The sequence below is a fragment of the Ischnura elegans genome, chromosome 10, assembly GCF_921293095.1.
Source record: "Ischnura elegans chromosome 10, ioIscEleg1.1, whole genome shotgun sequence".
NCBI lineage: Eukaryota > Metazoa > Arthropoda > Insecta > Odonata > Coenagrionidae > Ischnura > Ischnura elegans.
In genome coordinates this window covers 71,239,072-71,265,600 of record NC_060255.1, presented here as the reverse complement: position 1 = coordinate 71,265,600, position 26,529 = coordinate 71,239,072, and the positions used below count along the sequence as shown (strand labels likewise).

Genomic DNA, 26,529 nt, shown 5'->3' with positions numbered 1-26,529 from the left:
TAAGCGTAGAATACTCTGGGATATTCCTCTAAAGGTTTCTGTTCTTCAAGATCTGCCCCGATTGAGCGGCTGCTCCAAGTAACCGGTGGGCCCATCAAACGGAATCTACTGTAATTCGTTTTCATTGGGCGAGATTGTCCTAGACTGGGACTAGAATGTCCCATCTAACCTCTCGCCATACATTTAATATTTGCAAAAAAGAAATGCATTTTCAAGTTACTCTTGAAATTATATAAAGTAAATTTATAATAAAAGACTCTTACAAGTATGCTACTTTAAAAAATGCAAAGAGAACAAAGTAAATTAAAAATTAATTTAAAAATAAAATCTTCACCAAATGTAAAAAAATGCGAACAAACGTGAGAAAAATATACAGAGCTGAGGAAGAACGACAAAGTGATGGGTATAGTGCGTGAGGAGAGGAAATTTGAAGATGAGATACGGAGGAGACAGAAGGTTTGGATTGGGGAGGGGATGCTGAAAATAGTATTAGAGGGATGAATGTTGGGTAAACGTGGGAAGGAAAGGAAGAAAATAGGATTTTTAGACAGGAATAAAGTGAATTGCCCTCACCATGAATTAAAGAGGAAAATCCAAGTAAGGAGGTAATACGGCCCGGGGTGATCGGCAAAATACTCCATGCTTGACCTGTGGTATACTCTAATAATATTGCAATATGTTTTGCAATTACAATAATATAAGTTGCAATTACAATAATACTCCATAGTTGTTATATTTTCGATATATTTCACTTGATCGGGCAAAATTCGCGTTTTTTGAGAAATAAGAAAGGCTATGAAATAAATCATTTTTTGTTAAATTTGGTATTTTAAGGGTCGTTCTTTATAAAGAAACCTATTACAGTATGTAAAAGAGGAGCTGTGAAAAGATATCTGTATCAGCAGGAAATTTTCGGAGACATAAAGCGTTGAGAAAAGGCTGATAGTCCTAAATAAATCCTGATGTAGGGAATAGAACAATGGTACAAACTGCTACGAGAAACAATGTATCCTTCGGAATGAAATGTTTATATAGGCGATAATAAAGGCAGCAGTAAATGTATTTCTAAGCATACCATTGAATTTTGGTTTCAGGAGAGAATTTTTTCAACAAGTAAAACATTAAATTTTATTGGCAATTGTGATGAAAAAATGTCTTCATAAAAAATTCAATAAAACTGCTTTTTTCACCCTGTCAATCGTAACACAATGAAGTGTAAACTTAGCATGAAAGATGAAATAAGAAAATTGTATATTTGAAATGTTTTAACGCCTAAAACAGTAACCATAATCTATAATAATACTGGAAGGCTAAAAAACATTCTAAAAGGATAGCATAACATGTTTTTGCTTAACAAATTATGACTTTTAATTATATGACATTATAATTATTTAAGTGCCTAATTACTCATAAATACCACTTCATTTAAATCGCAAATAAAACGCGAGTGTTTCCTGGAATTAATGCTATTCGGGGCAAATTATTGCAACGTATTTTCAACCTTTCCAAACAATTTCAAGCGTAAAAACTGAAAAAAACGTTGCAATTTATCAGGATTTCAAATTTTAATCGAAATAATATTAATGTAGCAATTATAATTTATTATGATTGGTACTGGTGAACGAAATGATAACCAATGCCCTTATGTTTTTTTAGCCTTATTTCCAATACTCTAAGCTCATAACTTTAACTAAACTGAACTTATAATTACTTCTAGTATTCAATAAAAACGACCGAGAAAATTCTGTGAAAAAATAATTATATCCTCATTTATTGTGCATCATGGTAATACAATCGTCCAATTCACGTTCAAGTGTTTTGTTGCTTAATATAAAATTCAAACTTCACAAAGTAGAGGCTCTGCTCTGTGATTTATTTTTTTTAATTAAAACTGTGAATAAATTTTCACCCCACAATAGCTCACAAAGAAGGCGAAAAAGTAGGTATCAAAAATCAATTCGTAAGCAATGATAAACTTCATCCTGGTGACGTGACTAACATGCTTTGCACCAGGTATTAGAAATAGCACCTTGACACACCCACCCGCTTACAATCGAGTCATACAATGGGAAGCTAGGATTTGACTAAGGGGGACTAGGTAATTTAACTAGGTAATCGTACACAAAATTTTACTTTATTTGGGCTGCGTTAATCGAAGAAAACTTTTATAATTCCTTAATTATGCAAGTAAAGTAAGCATTTGAAGAAACAAGCGATGCAAAATAAAAACAAAATAATTGAATAAAAACCTGCAAAGAAGCAATGTTGTTATTGCTCATTCTTGACTGGATAAAATCTCTTTTGGAATGATTTCATTTTATCCTATGATAATGGCGACCTTAACATTATCCTCCTTCATATAATCGATAGGACTAAGAAAAAATTACAACTGTGCATATCTGTTCCGCCTCCCCATCTATTCAATTTTTTCCTGCCCCTGCACCTTTTATAGAAAGAAATATTCTTTTTTGCACCATCTGCTTACATTTCCTGTCTTTATCGTCCATTCTTTAGCCTTGACTCTGCATTTCTTTCATCGAACTTGTACCTTCCATCTCCGAACATTTTTCTGGTTACCGGAGCGCATTTGTTTTTTTTTTCGCAGTCGTGCTTTCGTTTTCCGGGCGGTGGAATCCCCGATCGCCCACGGCTTCCCGTACGCCAGTTATAAATTCATCCCTTACTTCGCTTCCTCTTCCATAATTAAGGACCCATAACTCAGCAGAAATTATTCCGTGCAGAAAAAATTCTTAATCCAGGAGTTGGTCTACAAAAACAGAAGGCTGGCTGTCGTGGAAGTGGGAGAGAGAAAATGCGTAATTAAGATTGTTTTAACAGATTTCATTTGGGTCGCCGCCCGGGGTTATTTTCTTCCGTTTTCGCTCGGCACAAAACGATTCCCATTCAAGAATTCAAATTCTAACTGGGGTCAGTGTCCGCCAAACAAATTCATACTTGAATAGCTACATTCACGGCTCGCATTGCCTTAAAGTTTCTCATAAAATTTCTTTAGATAAGTAAAAACTTACAATTAAAGCATTTTCCAGAATCTATTTTACCACTTGATATTTATTTTGACATTTTCCAGGGTTGAATTTACCTTGGAAATCAAATTAGAAAGAGTAAAATATTTATTTTGCCCGCAAGTTAATTGAATCTGGAATACTAGTTATTGTTTTAACAACATTATTCCAGATTTTTATTCGTGAGCAAATATTTTGTCCTCTGGAGAGGAAATTTCGTTCTCCATGGAGGATAAAAATACCAATTGAAATTATTTACTACCATAGAGCTGTAAGTTTTGTACATATTTCGATGCTCAGGAGCAATGACTACTATCAATTATAAACTATTGGATTATACTATGCATGATTCAATTAAGTTTCAGATAATTAATAATCGTTGTACTTACCCTGGTACCTATTGTTGAAGTTCATTTATTTCAAATATCAATAATAATTTCACCAGATATTGAACCCTTTAAAACATAAAAATACTAATCTAAAAAGTATGAAACCGATACATTTCTGTATAATGGCTTTCGGGACCCCTTAAATGTATACTTAATGACCAGGCACCCAATAATATTTTATTTATCGTGCAAGCTAATAAGATAAGTTATTTTCAATAAATTTTGTTAAGTAGTATTTTTGATTAATTCGGTTTTGTTTTGGCATAGCCATTTATGGGTGAAATTCAATATTTCTCTCATTAATTCTTTTCCTTTGCTTCTCGCCCATCCCAGAACCAAATCCCTCAGTTTTCAATAAACCATCCACTATTTGATAATAACAAACTATTTGAAAATGTTCACGGAAAATATTCAAACCCTCTGACTCCCATGGAATCGCTCGCCAAGGTGTTGGAATATTCGCTCGTTGGCGAGAGATAAGTTGGGAATTTGCTTTTTAAAACATGACCGTAAATAAAGTAATTTTAAAATAATATGACCTTAACCCTTTATAACCCAGAGCTGCTTAAGGGAGAAATCAAATTTCAAGATTTTTCATTATAAAAAGATGAATATTTTGCACTCAATCATAATTATCGAGGCCGATAAATATTTCGTCATCAAAATATACAACACAAAATAATGCGTTGTTTAGATATTTCCTACATAGAACTGAAAATGCTTACGTTTTTGATGTTGCTTTGAAGCAACATTGGGTTATAATGGGTTAAATAAAGTATTTTTTTTTAAATATGACCTTAAATAAAGTAATTTTTTTTAATATGACAGATTAATTGGTCTAGTGGACATAATAATGCTACGTATTAACATCATTATTCTTTTGTTCTTGCAGGCCGGGGGCTCAGCTCACTGCTTTCAGTCCGCGCTCACGGTCCGCGAGGTGTCCACCGAGACGGCTGGGGAATACGCCTTCGTGGTGCGGAGCAGTGAAGGAGTCGCCCAGGGTCTGGTCCACCTGGAACTCACGGGGGACGGAGGCGGGGTGCCGGTCCTCCCCTACGCCCCTCCGCCCCCGGCCTACCAGCCGCCGCCCCCGCCACAACAGCCTCCACCCTACCAGGTATCCTCGCTGCCCTCCTCCTCGTCAACGACGGGTCACGGAGGCAACAATCCCCAAAGGAACCCTCCAGCGGCCTCGTCTTCGGCCGGCTCCAGCGGGAAGGACACCTCCAGCTCCAGCAAGGATTCCCTCTCCTCCTCCACCTCTCCCTCCTCCTCACTCTTCCCCTCCTCCTCCGCCTCTCACTCCACAACCAGGTCCGTCCCTTCGAGATACCTCCTCGCCTCCACAGTTCTCCTAATACCATCCCTACCTTCCACGCTCCTATCCGTTACCCAACTCCCTGTCCCACCCTTCTCAAACATCCTCCATCCAACCTTCTTGCTGCTTGCACCCATCTTATTCTTCCTGGGATACCTCCTACCGGTCTTCTCATCAGGCGCCCAGGACGTTTGCACGTCAGTATTCGCGAGTTTGTCCTCCCAATTTCACACTTTCGAAGCCAGCGGCCTATCCACCCTTCAAGTCCTGGGCCCGATGTTGGTGTTGTTGTCCTTTTCCTGTCTCCTGGTGTTCTGTGTCCTAAGTATCGCGACGCCACCTCCTCCCAGACGCCCACAGTGCTCCGCTCCGTCACGTTGTAAAGTTGTCGCCTCTGCGCTGGACTCATCGTCCGGGTGTGGTGAAAGTGTTTTTTGTACGGGACAAGGACGTTGAACTACAGGATTATAGATTGCCTAAGAAAAAGTATGGATATGTATAAAAAAACTGATGAAGAAAAAAACTGAAACCACTAAAAAAAATTGAACAAAAAAAGGAGATGATTTGTTGTACCGTGTACAAAAATTATGGAAAAAATTGTCTACGTGTTCGATTTAGCAGCGATTAAAAAACCTGCTTCTTTCACGTGATGTGTATATCCTTCGTGAAAATGATTTCCTTTCAAGAAATAAGATGATGAATTAATATCAGTGCATATTTTTATCCCCTCTCTCATAAGCAGTTTTAAGGTGAGTATTGGGAAAACAACTTGAAAGTGAGTAGTAATGACACCCAAACAAAATCCGCACCAAAAACAAGTATTTTTACATCACCATCATCAACAGCCATCGACCTCAAGATTGGCTACACGAAGCTCTCCACTTAATTTTCCTAACGCCTAATGTTTTAATAAGCTCCTCAGTGAGACTCAGATGAGTTCGTGGGAGTAAAGTTTCGTCAAGGGTCTAAACTAAACTCCTTGGTGATTTTAATCGCGTGAGGGAACGAAACTAAACCTAGACCTCGTATTTTCGTTTCCCTCCGGCTCGAAACAAAACATTTTGTTTCGATTCACGCGCCATCCCTACTTAAAACTTCATCATAACCCGCACTAACTATCTATTAAATCCTCATTATTCTTTCTTAACGCCACATTTATTCAAAGATGCATAATAAATGGATATATTTTACATGGGAAAATGCTCATCTCTACCATATTATTCCATACTATTATTGTTATTAGGTATTCCATACTCCCCGCACCCAAGTCATGACACCGATCACCGAAGCGGAGCAAAAGGTAAGAGTAGAATAGGTCATAAGTCCTCTGGATTGTCTATAGTACTCTAAAAATTTCTCTAACGCATAGAGTACGCATCGCTATATAGTAGCCCTGAGAGTAATAATCATTCATCTTTTTTCAGCTTCCGACTTCCAACAATTGATTTCGCCACTGCTCTAAGTATCCATGCCACAATACCGTAAAGTAGCCTGCTCCGAATGTAAATCCTAATTAATTGCTGCCCCACTTCAACGCAAATATTTTCAGCAGTTACAGTACGCCTCTTTTTGAGGAGGGCTCTCATCGCCTGACCTATTCAGAGTCCTCTGGGTGGCAGTTCTCCACACTACCCCCTCATAGGGTCGAGTCGTTCCATACAATTCCACCATGGGAATTGAAAAATCCGCAATCTGTGTTCTTCCGTCTATAGTCTTCGGGGGAAAGGGAGATAGACCCAGTTTTTTCATAAATAAGCGATTTCCGTCGCATTTTGGGTAATCATAAGTTGAATATACCCAGTTTTGACGCAGTAGGACATTTTTATTAAGATAAATTTCCCTTGAAGTCTTTAGTATCGGGATGACTATTATTCCATATCGAAAACTGAAAATTTTTCAACGACTTGATAACTCCCCGTTTTACTGACCAAGGGTATTTGACGGTATTGAAACGACAAGGGAGAAAGATCACCCAAAGATCAGCCTCACTACAATAGTTATATTAATAACAATAAATGATCATTTGTAAATTTTAAATCGTGAAAAATTAGAAATTAAGCTTCCTTCAGTCAGTTTTCATTCTTTTCACAGGACGCTTTCCGGATATGAAACTCATATATTCAAGTGTGACACAGGGTTAATCATTTCAGAAACTGCTATTATTACTCTACGGGTTCCTATATAGCGATGCGTACTCTATGCGTTAGAGAACTATTTGGTGTACTATCGACAATCCAGAGGACTTTGGACCAATTCTACTCTTCCCTTTTGCTTTGCTTCGGAGATGGGAGTCATGACTTGGGTGCGGGGAGTATGGAATACCTAATAACAATAATAGTATGGAATAATATGGTAGAGATGAGATTTTTCCATGTAAGATATCCATTTAATATGTATCTTTGAACCAAGTGGCCAGCGTTGGCCTCTCGACTAACCAAGTACCTAGTAGAACTCGTTCATCTCCTCCTGTTTATTTTTCTACCTTCATATTGGCCTTTGCCTCTTCTCCTCCGCTGATATAAATTACTGAAAATATATTCCTTCCTAGATATTATTTTCAAAGAATAACAGTGATTAATAATTTTCTCATCAATATGAAGCGCGGTTTTAAGGTAAGTAAGGAGCAAACAACTCAAAGGTGAGTAGCGATGACAACCAACCGGAAGTAGGTGCCTATCAAAAGGATCCTCATGTAATTTTACGGTTGTAAAATGAAATGCATATTGGTTTTTGCTGAAAGCATCCCTAGAATTGATGAATAAAATATGCAGCGCGAACGCCAGAGCAAGTTATTAAAACGGATGATTTTTAATTAAAAATTATTTGGAATGCATTCGTTGTCTTCCGGGGAAATATTAATTTGTTTTCGATTTGGAAAAAATAAATTTCGACCAATAATTTAAATATGTTATTACGAGGAATATTTTGCGTGACCCCATAAATCTGGCATGTCAATCACGGTTTCACGTATTGAAAAAGACAAGTGAAGGATGTTTGAATTTCATAATATTAAATTTAATTTTAATTATCATTGCTCACTTTTCGAAGTGAGATTTTCTGTACATATTTTATTATTATAACCTACGCCAACATTCATTTTAGAGCAATACCTACACAATAATACCATCGGTTAAGCGATTGCTTTCTATTTTCACAATGTTTTTTTATTTCAGTGCACCGTTGAGGCTGAATCAATTCCTATCAACGTTGACGATAAAAATAACGCATTTTTTTGCAATCCAACAGATGTATAATAATTTTACATATTTTTATGAACACAAGTGAAGTTTCAGTGGAAAAGGAGTCTACGTAATAACAATAAATATACCTGATTTCCTCCTCTGCCAATACTGAGCCTTTACCTCTCCAATTTATGGTAATAGGTTACAAACGAAAAGAAAATCCTCAATTCCAAAAAATTAATATCCTTCTGATTCATGACTCTACCGTTATCAAACACTGGTTCAGTTTTTACACCGATGGCTATATTTCATTTTTTTTAAATAAAACTTTTCAGTAAAAATTTCTCAAAAAGTAAATCATAAAACTACTCTGAAACTAACTGGAATAAAATTTTGGCTAAGAGCCTAATTTACGGTCGGTTTCTTAGCGGTGATACCACTTTAACGTGCTAACTCATCCATTTATGAATTTGCTACGTACTATATCGCTTTACTCTGGCTAAAATGTTCTTTATTATCAAATATTTCTTGTGCTGATAGAAGACAGTTGCTTATTTGATATGGACTGCTAATTTAAGGATGCGAAAATTCCATGAGTTGACAATGTAACGAAATTTTTCATGTTATCCCAATATTATTTTGAAATTTTTGTATTAATCAGGTAATCAGGTTAATTTTGTATTTCATCAGGTAAAATCATGAATATTTTTGTAATAGATCTAGATAAAACTTCATTTATGTAAAAAAAATTGATTTTATTCTTAAAAAGTTATTCAGTATGCTGGCGTCAGCGTGCTCAGTACCATTTAAAGGAAGGAAAAATGCCCTCGCGGCAAATCTATGAATGTATAACTCAGCTAACTAGCTTGAAAAGAAGTAGTATGAAAAGAATGTTTTGTTTAGTACAGTTTGGCAATTCATAGTAATTAAAGCTCAATTTACATTTTTAAATGCCTTTCATCTGGCCCACATCCTTAGAATTTTGAATTAAGAGACACTATTAAACCGTTCGAATAGGTTCCTTCTCCATTAGGCAGCAAAGTTCACCCGGATTTGAAATTTTTATGAAAACATCTTTGTCTAATAAGGTTAGAACAAAGTTATGGCAATTTATATCCGTTCAGGTTATTTTTTCTATATTTTTTCTGTCCGTCACAAATAATGCATAAACGCAAATTATCTTTATTATAAACCGGTTCCCTTCTTCCTCTAAGGATGCCTTATCCTCAAGTGCCTACGTTTCAAACTTAAATCTTCCCTAATCGTTCCTCTCGACGTTCACTTACCACCGTATTTAGAAATTCCTCTTACTGCTGCCTCGATTTCCTGAGCGTCCCTTTTAAAGCTAACTCTGTCGGTAAAATGTATAGTTGAAAATGAGAAACGAGTGATAGTTTGAAAAAAATCAATAATATCAAAAATATTTGAGGTTTTGACCCGGTAGATCTTCAGGGGATACAAGATAAATTTCCCTTGAAGTCTTCAGTATCGGGATGACTATTATTCTATATCGAAAGGAGTGAAAATTTTTCAACGGCTTGATATCTCTCCGTTTTACTGACCAAGGGTATTTGGCGGTATTGAAACGGCAAGGGAGAAAGATCGCCCCAAGATCAGCCTCGCTACAATAGTTATATCACTGAGTTATATCACTAACAATAACCATATCCACATAAAATTGTGTTATAAATATTCATGGGAGTTGAAGTTCCAACAAGTTTCGAGAAGAGAAACGTAAAGCGATAGTTTAGCTACAACTAGATAATTGCTAAAAAAAAAAAAAAAAGGGACGGTACCCATTACAACGTGATCAATGTCGTACCCAGAATTAAAACTAGCGGGGGGGAAGCCGTGGTCGTTCAAGTTGTAACATTTTAGCACAGGAAAGGTTAATGAAACCAAAAATTTAAGAAAATAATGACAGCAATGTATTAGTTTTTATTATTATTTGCTTGAATAAATAATGGTTTTATTTTAGATCCCTGTCTTACACTCATATTATTTTTCTTCAAAACTTTGGTTTTGAACTATTTCCATTAGAATCTAGACAAATAATAAATGCACAGCTAACTTCAAAATGTTACTGTTGGGTATAAAAAATTGATTTCTTTCAAATTTAATGTACGCCGCTATGTTACAGACGGAAATTTTAACACTGAAAATAGTGAACATTCAAAAAGTTAAAAATTTAATTTTCTATTGATGAATAGATGAATGATTTATTTCTGGGATTTAACTCATTTTATCAAATTGTAATTCCCTAAAATCACTTTCAATTTTCAAAGGACAATATCTCCTAACAAATGCTCGACTTAAATTACAAATAAGTCATTTTAGTCGAGAACATCTATATACATAAAAGAAAGTCGAAAATCGTGTTAGTTAGAACACTTATAACTCGAGAACGGCTGCACCGATTTCAATGAGATTTGGTTCTTTGGATTCCTCTCAGGCCCGGATAACATATAGGCCATTAAAAAAAGGATAATTTCACAAAAAAATTCATGTCTTTCCTATGGACATGCTTTTAGGAGTTATAGTAACACAACAATTGATAAGTCAGTCAAAATTACAAATTAAATAATTTGTTTTGTTTTTACCACTTTAATAACTGAATTTGGTAACAATATAACATATATAATATAATATAACATTTTAATTACTAAATATATTCAAAATATTAATTAAATTGAAATTACATTTTAAAAATTTAATTCGAGCTAATTGTAAGCCCAGCCGTGGCCCAGCTCGAGTTGACACTTCACTACCGTGTTTGTAAACAAATCTCCAAGCAATTGTTGACAAACGGTAATGTCCGTGTTCCTGTCGAGGAATCGAGTAGTTTTAACTCATTTCCTTGGAATGATTGAAAATTAGTTTCAGCGGAAGGTGAGCTCATCAACAAAGAGTTTCAGAATATGATTGATCGCCAAAAGAATCAAAGATGGTTGATTTAGCGAGCAAGTACGAATATGTGGATGACTAAAACGAGGTAAATTCAAATAGTTCGTAATCTGCATGAATTCGAATCTTTTAAATGTGTAACAAACGAAGACGAAATCACCAACTATCTATCTGAATATTTTAAGTCCTTGGACGTACCTGGCTTACCAAGCAAGGCACGATTTACAGCAAAGTGTAGTTTCTGTGTTCATGATCTTTCGAAGCCTAAACCAACCATAACTATCCAACGGAACGTGTTTGGTGATTAAAATAATTGGTAATGAATGCGATTCACGCAAATATCACACACACACAAACATTCACACAACAAAACAAAAACTGTTGTTTATCAGAAGGTGCTTGACGCAAGACATTAAACCCGAATGTGTAGGGCTCACCGTGGTGCGTTTACGCATGTAGTACGTTTACGCAGTGCATTTTTTCCAAACAGAGATACTAAAACTGGCGCGCCTTAAGTCATTTAATGCGAATGCTGCCTCATCGGGGCTTTTCTTGCACGATTTTGAGCATCAGTCAAGCGTCGGTCTGGGGTTGTGTCAACCTCCCCCCTGAATGGGCCAAGTGAATGCAACAGACTTGGACCTAAAAACATTTTTTACAGTCAATAACGCAAATAGCCAGCAACTGAATGCGTATAATTTTTATTTCATGAACTGCTTTATTAAACCACAATGCCCAAAATTTCTTAAGCTAAAACGTAAGAAAATTTGTTGAAAAAAATCCGCGTAAACGTGCTCCGATCCACCCTATGTAGATTCAATAAAGAAAATGTCTTTCTGACAAGCAATTTTGGTACTCATTCACGTAGTTTTATTGAATTTGTATCCTTATTTTATTATAATAAATTAAACATGATTAAAAACGATACAGCCGCTCTTGATTTATAAATGGTGTTAGTAAACTGTAAGTTCAGTTATTGTTAGGCGGTACGAAGTTCGCCGGGTCAGCTAGTATCTTCCCAGTCAACACAACAATTATGGCCACAATGTGGCCACACTATGGCCATACTGTGGCAAGGCATTATGGCCATAGTGGGTTGCCATTATGGCGCCATAATGGTTTTGACCCCCGGCCACACTGTGGCCAAAGTGTGGCTAGCCATAATGTGGCTCTAGGGTGGATAGCCACACTATGGCCACATTTTAGCTAGCCACAATGCTCCGCTACTAGTATATTAATATTTATACATATAATAATTCCTTTTTACTAGTATTGTTATGCCTCCTTCAATCCTAGCTATGCCCATCAATGCAAAAATAATGATTTTTTGGAAAATTAGATGCGAACCAAACATTTTAATTTACTATCAATTTAAATAATAAATACGTTAAAATGCCCTCTGGTTGGCACCCCATACCCCAAGTAGCACTTTGCGATATAGATTATCAGAAAGGTAAATGCAAATAAAAGTTCCCACTTACTAAATGATGTTTGTAAGTACTTTATTATTGCAGTAAATTCACCATAAATAATATAATATCCATTAATGATCGCCTAGGTTAGCCACTAAAAAAACATAACAACATTGCAGATAAGCTAGTATTACAATATTGCCTTGGATTTGAGACAGTAACACGTTACATATCCACCTCAAGTTATTTTAGCTAGGCTTATGGACCAATCTGTAACAGGTAAAATCACATATTTAGTCATTTCAACATTTACGGTAGTCTATCTAATCTTCCCAACATTTCAACATCACAGTACTCACGGAAAGACGCCGAAATAGATTAAATCAATAAATAATGTGGAAGCCTTTAATACATATTATTCTTTCTTTAACACACTTTCTTTATATCAATGAAATCAACCAACTCTCATTTTGATAACTCATCAACAAGTCTGCATCTATAGCAACCGTGAACAAACTTTATCATCTGTGGCAGCTGTGGCTTTCCAAAGTGTGGCCATAGTTGCATATGTGTTTGGCAAGCCACACTATGGCTTGCCACATGGCAACCACAGTCTGGCCATAGTATGGCAAGCTGTTGCTAGCCATAGCCATAGTTGCCACAGGTAAACCACAGTTCGGCCACACTGTGGCCATCATTGTTGTGTTGACTGGGTTTATAAATCCGACTATTATCATTCTCTAAGGTAAACTTGCATGGATAAAGCTATATTAAAAGATTATTGTCATCCCTTTACATGGACCTGAGGCAAAAAAGGAGGGGTAGATTGACAGTTCCATCTATGCACAATTATATGGCCAGAGTGCTATTCTTTCCATTTCACATCTTTATGATTTTAGCTGTTACGGAGATCACAGCAAGCTATTTCCAACAATACATGATTTCAATTAAGTTTATTGGAACTCTGTATTTTATTCCCTTGAAGGATTAAATCAAATATAGTTTTTGTTTCAATCCTCATATTACTAGGCGTAATTACGTTGTTATTTTCGTAGGAATATTTGGAACTTGATAAAACTAAAGTATGTTTGCAACTATTGATTCTAGATAAAATAATTCTTACCCATTTCAGCGATTCAATTGTAAAACTATGCACATTATTTTATTAAGAAGACCGATCAAAATTTTAGGGCATTCTCACAAAGAGCTTGATGCTGAAAAAAACATTCAATAATAGATACTTTTGGTTATCAAAAGCTCTGCAATAAAATGAAAGGGTTTTTTCGTGGTGAATTTAATCCTTGACGGCAATTGTAATGAAATATTATGAGCTGCATAATAGGTGCTGGATTCTTAGATTTTTAAATGAAACAACCTAGATAAGAAAATGCCCAACATTCCATTCCTTTTTTGCGTTCACATAAGAGCTTCATGCAAATGCTTGATGGTGACAAACTGGAGTATATTTAGCATTTTTTTAGACAAGAGCCAATCTATATCCTATCTATAGGTTATCTATGTTATAGGCTGAATTACCGTAACGTGAAGTACAGAAGACAGAATATTCCCCCGACTCATTTATTAGTAGTAGTTATTTCATATACGCCATTTAACTCTTTTTTTTCCGATAAATCGCATTACTTCGCCCTACCGCGCCAGCTCATTCTTATATTCGTCACCGCCATCGGCCGCTCTCCCCTACTACTCACAAGCCTCCTTCCTCCTCGGTGTAGCCTCTTGGCTCTACCGATGGCAGCTCCTTTTTCTAACGTCCCCTTCACCAAAAGAAACTAATTCAGGCGTTATTTCATTTTCCATATTTTAACCCATTAATGCAGTAGTGTATATGTAATGATGGTTTCATAAATAACTATTATTGAAACAATTACACTATCCTCAACTTTCTCCATAACACTCGTTATTTTAACCTGTGATAATAAAAGCGTGCAATGTGTTATTATTCCAAATTCTACAGACTAAGTTACTACCTATAAATATACCAATTACATAAATTTCTAGCATAATAGGACCTATATAAATTTAGTGTTCTTGAAAAAAAAGAGAAGATACATGTTCTTTTTAATACCAATGCATAACGGTGCATGGGAGATAGACGAAACCCATGCTCATGTAAACAGTCAATGAATGCGAAAAATCAATTGCAACTCATAGTAGATGTGGTTTGATTTTAACATTTTATCGAACCTTTTTCTATGATATATTTTAGCTAGCCAAATATGACCGAGTTAGTATCATGAATGATTCCACATAATACGAGGGAATGCTCCATTTAACAATCGGTTTTCGACATTTCAAACCATTAAGATACGGTTACTCGCCACCATTAAGATATACTCGCTAATTTTTAGGGCTCATTTTTTATTCTTAAGCGACATAAGCAGCTTTAAAAGTCCGCTATGAGTTTCGGCCAAGCACACCCCGCAACATGCATTACTAGATATAAAAATCAAATTAGCTATTAAATATCTTAAATAAAATATGATTTGATCTTTTAAAGTTTGTTTACTACTATTACTCTCGGCCTAGTGTGCAATAAATTCAGAGCCAAAACATATTTTGCCTAGCGTTCCGTTGCAATTGTTGTGAGGAGAGTTAAGAAGAAATGGATTGTACAACCTTAAGGCCATTAGTCAGCCGACCACTGTTGTCATATTGAAGTAAAAAATTAAGATAAATATAAAAAAAGGCAATAAATTAGATTTTATTCTCTCATTTTTAGGTTTTGTTATGGATCATTAGCTCAACCATCACCAATGTGTTAAAGATGACAGATCTGCTTAAGTAACAGAATATTGGTGTAATTTGTTTTTTTAAATGCATCTAATAGCTTCTCCCAATCGTTTTCGGAACAAATAAACGGGATATATATTAAAACATTTTTCTCAGCGTTTTATTCCTAATAACTTTCGTCCTAATACCTAATATCGCCAGCATGCTTCAAAGGAAAAGGAAATTTAACAACCTACCTCTGCTAACGAAAAATATTAGGAGATTTAAGACGTTACGGACTATACTTTTTTCGGGCCATTGTTGTCAAAGAACAATAAAAAAGTAAATATAAATATTGAAAGAAATTAGGTTGCTATTAAACCTTCCTCATTCTATCCAGCAATATTTATCCTGAAAATTATCGAGGAAATACGTGTAATTGCTGAAACACTAACTCAAAAACGTAATGTAAGAATCCAAACTCAGAAAAAATTTTAAAAGGAAAAAAACCCAGGTCGTTTAATACACCAACTCCATTTTTCCAGCAGGTCTTCCGTCTTTCCCCCAACATCAATCAATTCGTCAACCCACTCATAAGATGTACCCATTATCTTCCATGCCAACCAGATGTTTACGACATATTCCTCCAAAATGTCAACATGTGAACAGTATAAAAATTTTTAGTTAAGTTGAGTGTTACCGAGCCTGTGTACAGTGGAGGTTATGAATGAATCTCTCATATGAGAAGCAGGAAAACTGAGCCCCGAACTCTTTCTCGTTCACTCTTTCACCTGGAATGAAGTCCACTTTCGAAAAAAAAAATCCGATCCAAGCGGAATGGCGAATAGACGACGTCCTTTGAAGAATTATGGCGGATAAAGCCTTTCTCTTTGCATTTGCCAAAGGTAAGTACCTACCTACATGCTCTACGATGAAAGACGGAAGCCACGCGGACAGAGAGAGAAATCCTTTTGGTGTGAGTTGATAAAGGAGAAGGGTTTTGATTCGGCGGTAAAGATTACGTGGGCACGAAAAGGCTGGAGCATAATTTTTCACGGCAGGGAAAAGAGATGTCTCTCGTCAGCGGCCGTTGTAGGGTCTGCTGTAAATTTTGTCTCCGCTTCTGATAATACCCTAATTATCCGTCCATTATGGAGTTACTAACCTTTTCGATTCAGCTACGCATGAATGAGTCATTGAAAAGGGCTCCCCCTATGCAATGGGAAATAATTACTTGGAAACTCAAGTGCTATAACATGGAAACTCAAGAGTTGTAACATTGTGTCAACCTTAAAAAAAAAAGAGACTTTAGTCTTTTGTAAAATTATTGTGCATTTGTTCTAGATGATTACTTTTAATTTTAATTTGAAATTAGGTACCACCCATTACACTGAGATCCAAGCAAACTTTTCAATCATTACCGTTTACGGCTAAATGATACAAATATTTTGATTAGTAAATTATTTGAGAAGATTGGGGAATGCCTCGAGCATATTGTGTCAAAAACAAGTTTTTCGTCTATTTTAGCCGTAAAGGAGTCGTTTATTAACTGAGTTCATCAATTGGTAATCATTAATATGGTAATCAGGTAAATCCATTTAGCAAAAATGTATGTGTAAATATTTACATTGTTATGCCTGTGATCTGGAATGATATAAGGACCTTAAGTCTCCTCTGAAAAGTACACAACGGGGCGTGTTTTTCGACGCATATATATAACCTGTGGCATTGTATGAAGCCGCTCACGTTAGGTTAAACAATTTGCTTTAAATCAACTAGTAAAAAATCACAAATTTCATTAAGTAGAGTAATTAAAAAGCTTTCTCGCAAATGGAATACATCAAATAGTTAAGAGACGTACTTTTGAAGGCATAAAGAACTTTCTACAAACTCCACGTGAATGCGTAACTTCTCTTATAATCTCCCATTTTCCTCTCAAAACAAGTCCTAAAGCTGTTAATAGTTCCAAAAAAGGAGATCTACAGATCAGATTAATCGTCGATATATGGCAGGACTGGATGAATTATATAAACGTTTCCTTCCATAATAACAGACCACAGTTAATATGTCAGTGAAAATAAGAAGTGTAATGAAGCATGGTAAATCGAGTTCAATGTATTGATAGCACATTGAATGACTTTGAAGACCGTAGAGGCCTCAAACCAGCTTTAAGAAAAGTATTCTTAATGATAGGTTAGCCTAAAAAATATTAGGATAGAAAGATACCTGCTGCAAACTAACCCTGCGATAGTGATTCTGTGAATGTCTACATTTTGAGGGAGAAGTATCCAGACAAATGTTGTCCCCCCAACAACGGGCTGCGAACAGATCCATTTCCCTTCTGACGGTACTTTATTCCTCGACCGAATTCAAACGAGGGAAGTTAAAATAAGACGTATTACTCCCTCCTCGTTCCATATAGATCTGAGACGGAATACAAACAGAATATAATACAAACAGAATATCCACCAATTAAGGCCCGAATCTATTCATTTTTTAAGAAATTAAATGTTTACTTTTCAGAGGCGATCTAAAATTCCAACAGGATCATTTTACTTCACTTAGTGATGATTATGATTGCAATGCATTCTACCATATTTAAAAAATTAAGTTTAAATTCACGTTTAAATACATGATCAAAGTTACATCAAACAATGACTATAACGAGAAAAAATCCCCATAGCTCTGCCCACCATTGGATTAATACCATCTGTCCTCTATCGTCAAACTGAGGGATACTTTTCCTCCATAACATAAGCATACACAATATTTATAGAGGAGGCTACAGTCCGTCCCAACTTGATCGCTTTTCGAAAATTTCCACCGCTCGGAGTGCAATCTGATCAATTTATTTTTAAGATTTTAAATGGAGTATTTGCACTCGCAATAAATTCTATTGAAAAGTTGTGAAATTTTTAGAGCACACCACTCCAAATATAAATTTCGGTAAAGAGATGGTTAGTGTAGCTTATCCACCGTGAAATTCGGATAACTCGGCTGCCAGAGACGCTTGTGTCGACCCTTGTGAACCTTTTAAATGCGCAGTGGGCGACGCATTTAATACCCGACGGGATGGTACGATATTAGGAGAAAGCGGCTGACAGCTGAGGTCCTTTACGACAGAAGGGAAGGGTTGGGAAGTAAAGGTGGAGAGAAATCCGGCGCCACGAATGTTACGAAAGAGGATCCTCAAGTCGGCCTCCAAATGTGCTGTCAACGACCGCGCATTCAAATGGGTTTACAGAAGTCGCCACTCGCGTCGCTGACGGACAAAGTGATCCGAGTTTCAAGGGGAATTAAGGTATAAGTAGCGGTATTAACCGACACTTATATGAACGAAGATGTTATCAATCAAATTCATAACTTTCCAATTCTATTCCTCGCATTTGCAAGGACCATGATGCAAAATATTGGAAGAAAAAGTGGATCGCATCAGAAATCAGCCTTCTATGGGATGAAATTGGGCCTTCTCTATGCAGTCACCTTGCTTGGCGCAAAGGAGTTAACTGCTTAGTGTCCCATTCGACGGACGGAGTGCTGGGTTTAAAGTGCTCACCACAAAGCTCTCAAGAAGGGATAGGGTCGCCACTACTAAATTTCTACCATCGCTGAGACTCGAACGTGGACTGACTGTTTTGAAACCAATACAAAGTAACACTAACCCGATCCCCGCCAACTACAGAACCATAGAATTTACATTACTATAGTGTAGAGTATTTATGTACAGAACCCTCCTATTGCGATATTGAAATGAAACGTTGCAGCAAATTTTTCACAATACTTTAATTCGTACGGCGAGTTCCGGATCACACATCCATCATCATAAATATGACGCTCTTACGTACTGTAATGCCTTGTACCTGACGATGGCTCTCTAATAGGGTGGTTTCCTATTATTTTTTATTGCCTAAATCGAAAGATTATTACACCTGGAGTACGTATTTCACGCTTTTAGATTTTTAAATGACGATATCTATTTTTCGCGATTAAATGAAAAGTGAAAAATTTCCAGCGCGCGAAAACGCGACGGGTAAGTATGAATGCGGGGTAAACTCCGTGTGACGTCGTTCTGGTTCCCGCTGCCGCAAGTGAGGTGACCATGGGGTGAGGCTTTGAGCGCTGATACGATGCAGGATGCATGCAGGTAGCAGAGTACCATGCTAGCTGGTAGCGCTTGGCTTAAATAAGGATTATTATCCCCCTATCAAACGAAGGAAACTTTCCGAAGTTAGGTATTTTCGATATGTGATTATTAAGAGATGTTTCCCTGAGCTCTGTGCCTCATGCATTCATTAGTAATCTCAGACAATGTAAAAATCCTATTTTCTCGTATAGAAACTAGGTCCCTGTGACGTCACGTGGAGTGGAATCGCATTGGCGCCAATCTGGCCTTTTTCAAATGAGGTTAATATTGACCGTTGCCATTCGTCTAAACTGGGATTTCTAAAACCAAATATTTATATATTATGAATACGCTAATGGTGGGTAAGGAATCGCAATCAATGCATTTCATTTCCTTTGATGAAGGAAACTATTACCCTATTCCGAAACGCGACGTACGAATTAAATTATTGCTGAAAAGTCTAACTACCTTTCATTTCAATTTGCCGAACTTCCACTGTATAACTCCTGAATCAGTTGAAATTATCCCATTGTAATATTCGTGCGACTACTTGTCAAAGGCTTTGAGGTATTATTGAGAGAAGCAGTGGAAGCGAGGCGAGAGTTCTCCGAAGATGGAGATGTACACACGAAGAAGAAAGTAAAGAGTGAGAGAGGCACAAAACCACACAATCAACAAGGCATGGCCCTTGAGATCGAGTTCGCAAAACAGGAACGCGGTCGACCCCCTGGTGGTAGAAGTCGAAAGGAGGCAAAAAAAATAAACATGGAAGGAAAAGCAAGGCATGGAGGCGAAATGAAGGAATCTGCCGCGAAAGCTAAAAGAGAGAGAAGACAGCGAGGTGTACATACGAGGCGGTAGCTTAGAAATAAAACCGACATATTTTTGGCGCATTTTCTCGTAAGTGCAAGGGAAAAAAAGCCATATTGGTTGTCCGTTTATACAAATCTGTATATGAGGAGGGAGAAGCCAAGGATTAAAAGTGATTTTTTTTCTAAATTGTGTTAGGTACAGATATTAGGTAAAGAAAACAAACGAGATCAACTAGATATTGCATTTGATTTTACACTCGATGTCAGAATAGAACAGAGACTTACTCGTATCCCTTGTCCACCAACTTTTTATACATGTACTCTTTCAATATCTTTATGCAACTATGCTTAAAAAAATAATCACTTGTACCCCTTGGCAGGGATGCCGACTTACAAAAAATATTAGGGGGCCCAAACCGGGGATCTTGCTCCGGGAAATTTTATAAATAGTGAGTTTAAAGTTTTTTCAGCATTTTTGAAGAGTCATATGATGAATATTAGAACCCTGATAACTCGAATCTCGATAACTGGACACTCCGGGGAAAATCGACAAGCTTGACACATTTTTTCCTCACGCCCATAACGAATTTTAGAGGGGGTTCGGGCCCCCTCACGCCCCATGGAGTCGGCGCCACCGCCCCTTGGCTTCTCACCCCCTCATATATATGTCCTCACTTTCACGTCAATTAACAGAACACCATGCAAAGTGACGTGATTTCCATCGTGGTTCTAGGTTCGGTATAGAATGTCATTTTGCACAAATATATGATGATGCCCAGGTCTCGAATCCACGACCTTAGTCTGAGGCTTCGTTTGATTACAAATGATGATTAGAAAAAAATTTGCTGTAAACATTCCATTCATTGTAAAGTATTGTGAAAAACTGATTCCATTCAAATAATTGCCTTTGAATATATTATCTCCAGTTTTCTGTACTATCAGCAGTATAATGATTGCACTGATTTCTGCAAAAAATGGATTTAGAGTTTCCTTGCCCATTAACTTTTTTCGGTTAATTTTAGCATTTTACCTATCGCAGCGTAATAAACTTATCGCCGTTTAATACAATAATCGAATTAAAAAGAACTGATTTTTACAAGAGAAATTCCGCTCCATATCACTCATTGCAGTGGGTACTGATCTATTTTAATCTATCGATCTAGACTAAGGAGACTTGATAGATTTTTGAGACTCAGAGGCAGCGCGCTAGGCTGCTTGAACATTTGAGAATAAATATCTTTAGGAGCGACACGGAGGTCATCATCCTAGAGCCCCACTAGGTCCGAAAGAAGCGATAAATAAAGATAGATATGGCGCTGAACGGATAGATATTTTTCCCCCGAACCGTAAAGTACTTCAATAAATGCTAGGCGTACCTAATTTGTTTTGAGCATTTGCTTTTACTTGTGTTTACTTTTGACGGCTGGTGTCCTAATACCCACTGCCACACGACTTTTTAGGCGGCTCGCGGGGTAGTATGTATTTTTTCAACCAGTCCCCTCCCTTTCTTCCATCTCCTGTGCTGAGAACTGGGTAGCTCAGGATATTGGAAGAGGTTTTGTAAAGGAACATGGAAGGAGGAAGGAAGAAAATCAAGGAAAGTTCTCGAGAGGAACGGATCACCGCAGTCAATATTTGTAGTTACTCGTTAGGGGCGGGAAGGGAATAGCGCTGTGAGGAAGGAAGATGGATTCCTGCTGGAGGAAAAGGGAGTATAAGACGAACATGGAGTCAAGGAAATGAGGATACAATCCTTGAGACAAGGGAGGAGGGGTGGGTGTAGATAGATCGGCTGATGATTTAGAGCTGCTGGAGTCACACCAAAGGGAGGAAAGTTAAAGATGGATAGGTAAGGAGGCAAACAGAGATATCTCTCAAAGCGATTGACGTGAACAAAATGGAAGTCGCGGTGGAGTGACATCAAACACGCCAAAGTTGAGAATGGCATCCAAACGGAAAATTGACACGTTAAGTTCTATACACGAAGAAATTAATTACTCGCGGAGCGGGTTAAATCATGAGATATATATAGTTGCCTAGACAGTTGCCGTGAATGGAATGAACTTCAAGCTCCAAATCATTTGATACCTGAAGAGTACGAGCCCAAAAATAGGTTCACCTTGGTAAGGTAGGAAGCCGAACTAAGACTGATGTGTTTACAACGAACATTCATGTATTTCACTTGTAATTTTACCTACATTTATAAGGGATGCGTGAAACACAGACGACCACGTTTTTTCGAAGATATTAAGAAAAACAATAAGGCAAATCTCAATGAAAATATACAATGACTTGAGGAATATTTGCATATCCACAGAAATCACCGAAAACTTTAATTTTTTCAATAAGAAAATCAACTTTTTTGCCCCCCTTTTTGCAATTACTTTTTCTGGAAGCAAACAGTGATTGTAATGTATGATTCTGCTAGATGAAGGAGGATATGGCGAAAAGATGGGCATGAGGAAACTCGCAATGACTTTGGAGAAGGCAGATTACGAGAAGATGGCGGAGATAGCATGTATGTGAGGCCGAAAATGTGCTAGATTTTTAGTGACCACAAAATTAATTGAATACATACAATTCTCTATTTGGCCGAGTTGATCATTACCTTTCCATATTTATTATTATCAATAACAAATATCTCTGCTGGTAAAAAAATGGCACTGTAAGGACCCTAGTTCTAACTTAAACCCTGATAAATCTTTTTGAAGCATTAACAATGAATTAATGAGTTTTCATCATGTTAACTTCGGTCATAATTATGGAAATGGCTTTTCAACCCGAAAACTAGGAAATTGATGTAATCATATGATTAATGGCTTTCTTTGTACAAACAAAGTACTAAACACCATAGGAACAGTGTAGCATCCGAGCCAAAATCAGGGATTTCCTTCAAAATATATGCAGATATTTATTAATTGAAACATTTTTGGCATAATACGCGGAAGTAATACATGATTATCTCATCTCATTTCATAAAAAAACCTTCATTATTTTAATGCACTGTTAGGTTTACTTTGAAACTAGCCCTTGCTATATCATCATCAACATTTTTAAGTAGCCGCGTAGTTATCATTACATTAATAAATATCTCTTCTTGCCTTCCCTTACCATCCTCACTAATATTTTTTTTAATTTCAGCTCTGAAATTAAACGAAGAAAAAATACAATTAAAAAAAAGTAAAACTTGAATGTGTTCGGTCTTAATTCAACTTTGAAGTAGTAAACTTCTAAGATATTTGTCATTCAATGGGGCCTAGATTTCAGAAAATTATTACCACTGTCAAGGTAAGGAATTCGATAGGTAGGTTATGAGGTCGTGAAAACCACAAATTTTCATTAAAAAATTTAACAAAAATATTAATTTTGTTGGAAACAATTGAATTGGAAAAACTGTCATCAGAATGCCAATAATACTGATCAAATGATAAATAAACCCCTTGAATGCTGTAGGCCGATATGTTAGTTTTTCCTCATCTAATGAATAATACCACGAGCTTAACCATCGGCTTTGAAGACGGTAGTTTTTCAAAACAATAATCATGCATCAAATAATCTCTTAAATAAAAAAAATAAAAATTAATTATAAAGGTAGTTAAAAATCAATATTAACATATTGATTTTTAACTACCTTTATAATTAATTTTTATTTAGTAGAAAAATAAAAAAAAATCATTTTGATGTATCAAAGAATGGCATAGCAGATTTTTCTCTAACGAGGGTGATACATTTCTTCTAAATACTTTTGGCATCACCCAGCAGTATAATTCCAAGTAAGTGATGCTGAGAGGGTTAAGAACCAACAATGGTATTTCACTAGAAGGATTTCCATTGAAAAGAGTCGGCAAATATTCATTCCCTATCGGTAGAGTGGTATCAAACGCCTGAATTGAAATCCAAACGGGAGTATTTTAATTTATCAGTGAAATTTCCATTTTCCTTCCGCAAGTAGAGCTTTCCTCTGTCCTCATTCGCATAATATGGAATAGGAGCCCATTTTCTCGCGTCCTGAGTCTGAGAAAACAAAATTAGTCGATAAGGAGCAAAAAAGCCGGCCAAGTGTAAACTGTGATACTCTTGGAAATATCACTCTGCCTCGGAGTCTCAAATTAAACTATAAAAGTAAACTAAACTCTTCTAAGTATTTCACTGGAAACTCTTTATTGAACGCAGAAAATTACGTTGCCTCGAGATGCAAATGTTTGTCTATCCGCGAGTAGTATTGTCCCAAATGGTACTTTGTGAAACATTTTAGGTAATTGCAAAAATATATGTTGAATGGATTTCGTTTGAGACCTAAGCCTATCGTAGACCTCCTATTTGAATGAACTACATCTATTTGCAAAACTTATGTAATTAAAACGAGAAAATTAAAAAACGTGAATTGGGATTGAAATGATATTTTAATTAATTGTTTTATATAAGTGCTCCTGAACACATAACTCGGCGTACATTTTGGCGAATAAAGAATAGCATTGATTTCAATTTCTATAAATATCAAGCCTTTGGCAAATTAACCTTTGAATGTCATCCAAATACACGCTTATGCTCAAGGCAAATCTAATTAAATCTCCTCCTCAAACCATACGCAACAGATGACAATTTTACATCGTAAACTAAAGTGAGCATAAATGTTTTTGGCATCTAAACTCGTACAAAAACTTTCCTACAATTTCGTAAAATGGAATACGTGTCTAAAATTGGGAATATTTGGAAGTACGAAATAGAAATTATACCTTTTATAATGTGTTGGATTCATAGATCTATTATTCAACAATATATATTTATTTTATTTACATTAATTAATCAACAATATTTTTACTTTAGGCAAATGACAGTGGATTTACGGGACAACGGGTGCAAGAATAGATTTTGATACGTCCTTGAGGTTTTCGCATGGCTCCCTTAAGTGTTATCAACATTATGAATGCTCTATTTATTTCTTCTGTAAATATGTAAACCTGGATTTCCGGTAGAGGTTAAAAATACATGGTGTCTCTAATGTATACTACTGTATATCACGGTTCAATCACTTTTTCTTTCATATTTTGTGAACTTTCCATAATTTATTTTTCTCAAATTATATTCAGTTACAGATGCATTGTTTGAGATCTATTTATTTACTGAGTGGAGGTTATCGTTGTAATACGTGTTATTTTAGTTATATATTTTTGGGCTTATTTTTACTATTGAGTTATATAGCTTTTGGTTTATTTATTGAATGGAAGTTATTGTTGAAACATTTTTTCAATATGCAAGGTACAATTTATTTTATGCTGAAGTTAAGGTATCTCTTGAAGGTCTTGGAAATCATATTATTTCGTACTTTTTTCTAACCTGTGACAGCAAGTGAAATTTTTATCTATGCTAAGTCTGTAGCGTCCTAAAGGTCCAACAATAAACGCTTTTTAGTATTATTATTAAGCATTCAAAATTTTTACTGTTTCATTACTATACGTTATGCTCAGAGGGACGGATTTATGATTGCTGGGCTGTGGGATCTCGTCCGATCGGTATGCTCCACCCACTCTTTAAATTCATTTATGCTTTCGTTTGAGTCATGAAAATGTTGCTTCGAAACTGATTTCGGTAATACATTGTAAACTTTGTCGCAATGGTAGGTAAAATGCAAGCAAATTTTCTTCAGCAGAAAATAATTAGAAATTATTACCTACTCCTGATCATCCACTTACTTGCTCCAAATTTTAGTGGCCACAATATTCCTCACGAACCATGTCATCAAGTTAACGCATTGATAAAACCTTCGCTTGCAAAAGCGATGCAAAATAAAGCTGCTGTGCGTCAGTGTTTAGCCTACAACGGATGTGTTCAGCCGATGATGACGAATATAATATGACTGAGTATAATAGTGGAGAATCATAGAATTATAAATACTCTATACTTTCACCAATCGTGGGATGAAGTTCAACAGATTCAGGCTTCAATTGATGGAAGTTAGACATATTTAAATGAATAAAAGATCGTAGCACATTCCACAAAAGTAATTTTGTGGAATGTGTTACAATCTTTTATTTATTTAAATCGCAGGGTTGGTTGCAATGGAAACTTATTTCATTATCACTTATCAAAAAAAAAAACTCGCTACGAACAGGAATCAATTATTTAAAATAGGCCGTAACATTTAAAAAAAGATGGTCCCCAGAGTCACACGAAAGACATAACGGCATCATAAAGCGTAACCAGGGCGTAATGTGCGAAACAACAAAGAGTCACAACATTCAAGCCTCAAAGATTAGCATGAGATTCAGTGAGGAATCTGTAACTTAATAGATAAAATCGAGAAGGAAAGAGTACATCGGCTACCATGCAAAGAAATCGAGAAAGTTCACATGGGAGAAACTTGGAGGGCATTGAAATGAGGATTAAGAAACGCAGCAACACCATTCCAATGAGTCCGCTGGAAAAATCGGTCGTTTCTGAACACACTGCCTAAAACCTCTTACCATTCTCATAAGAGATATATAATATTTTCAAAACTGAAGATTTTAAGTAACAATTGAGAAAGGAAGCACGAATACAATTCAAAAAGGTACCAATGGCGGAGGGTTATTTCTTCATTGCCAGTAATACTTTCCAGAAGTAGAAACACGTCTAATGTTCAAGATCCATTCC

At 36.2% G+C, this 26,529-nt stretch overlaps 1 protein-coding gene across 1 annotated transcript in view; it reads left to right on the top strand.

Annotated features, from left to right (window-relative positions):
* LOC124166453 overlaps nt 1-5,378 on the top strand; it is a 779,139-nt gene extending 773,761 nt beyond the window's left edge. Inside the window, exon 8 of the mRNA XM_046543984.1 lies at nt 4,305-5,378. Within this exon, the coding sequence (XP_046399940.1) occupies nt 4,305-5,189 (885 nt within the window). The 3' untranslated portion in view covers nt 5,190-5,378. The remainder of the gene's footprint in view (nt 1-4,304) is intronic.
* Nucleotides 5,379-26,529: the final 21,151 nt, after the last annotated feature.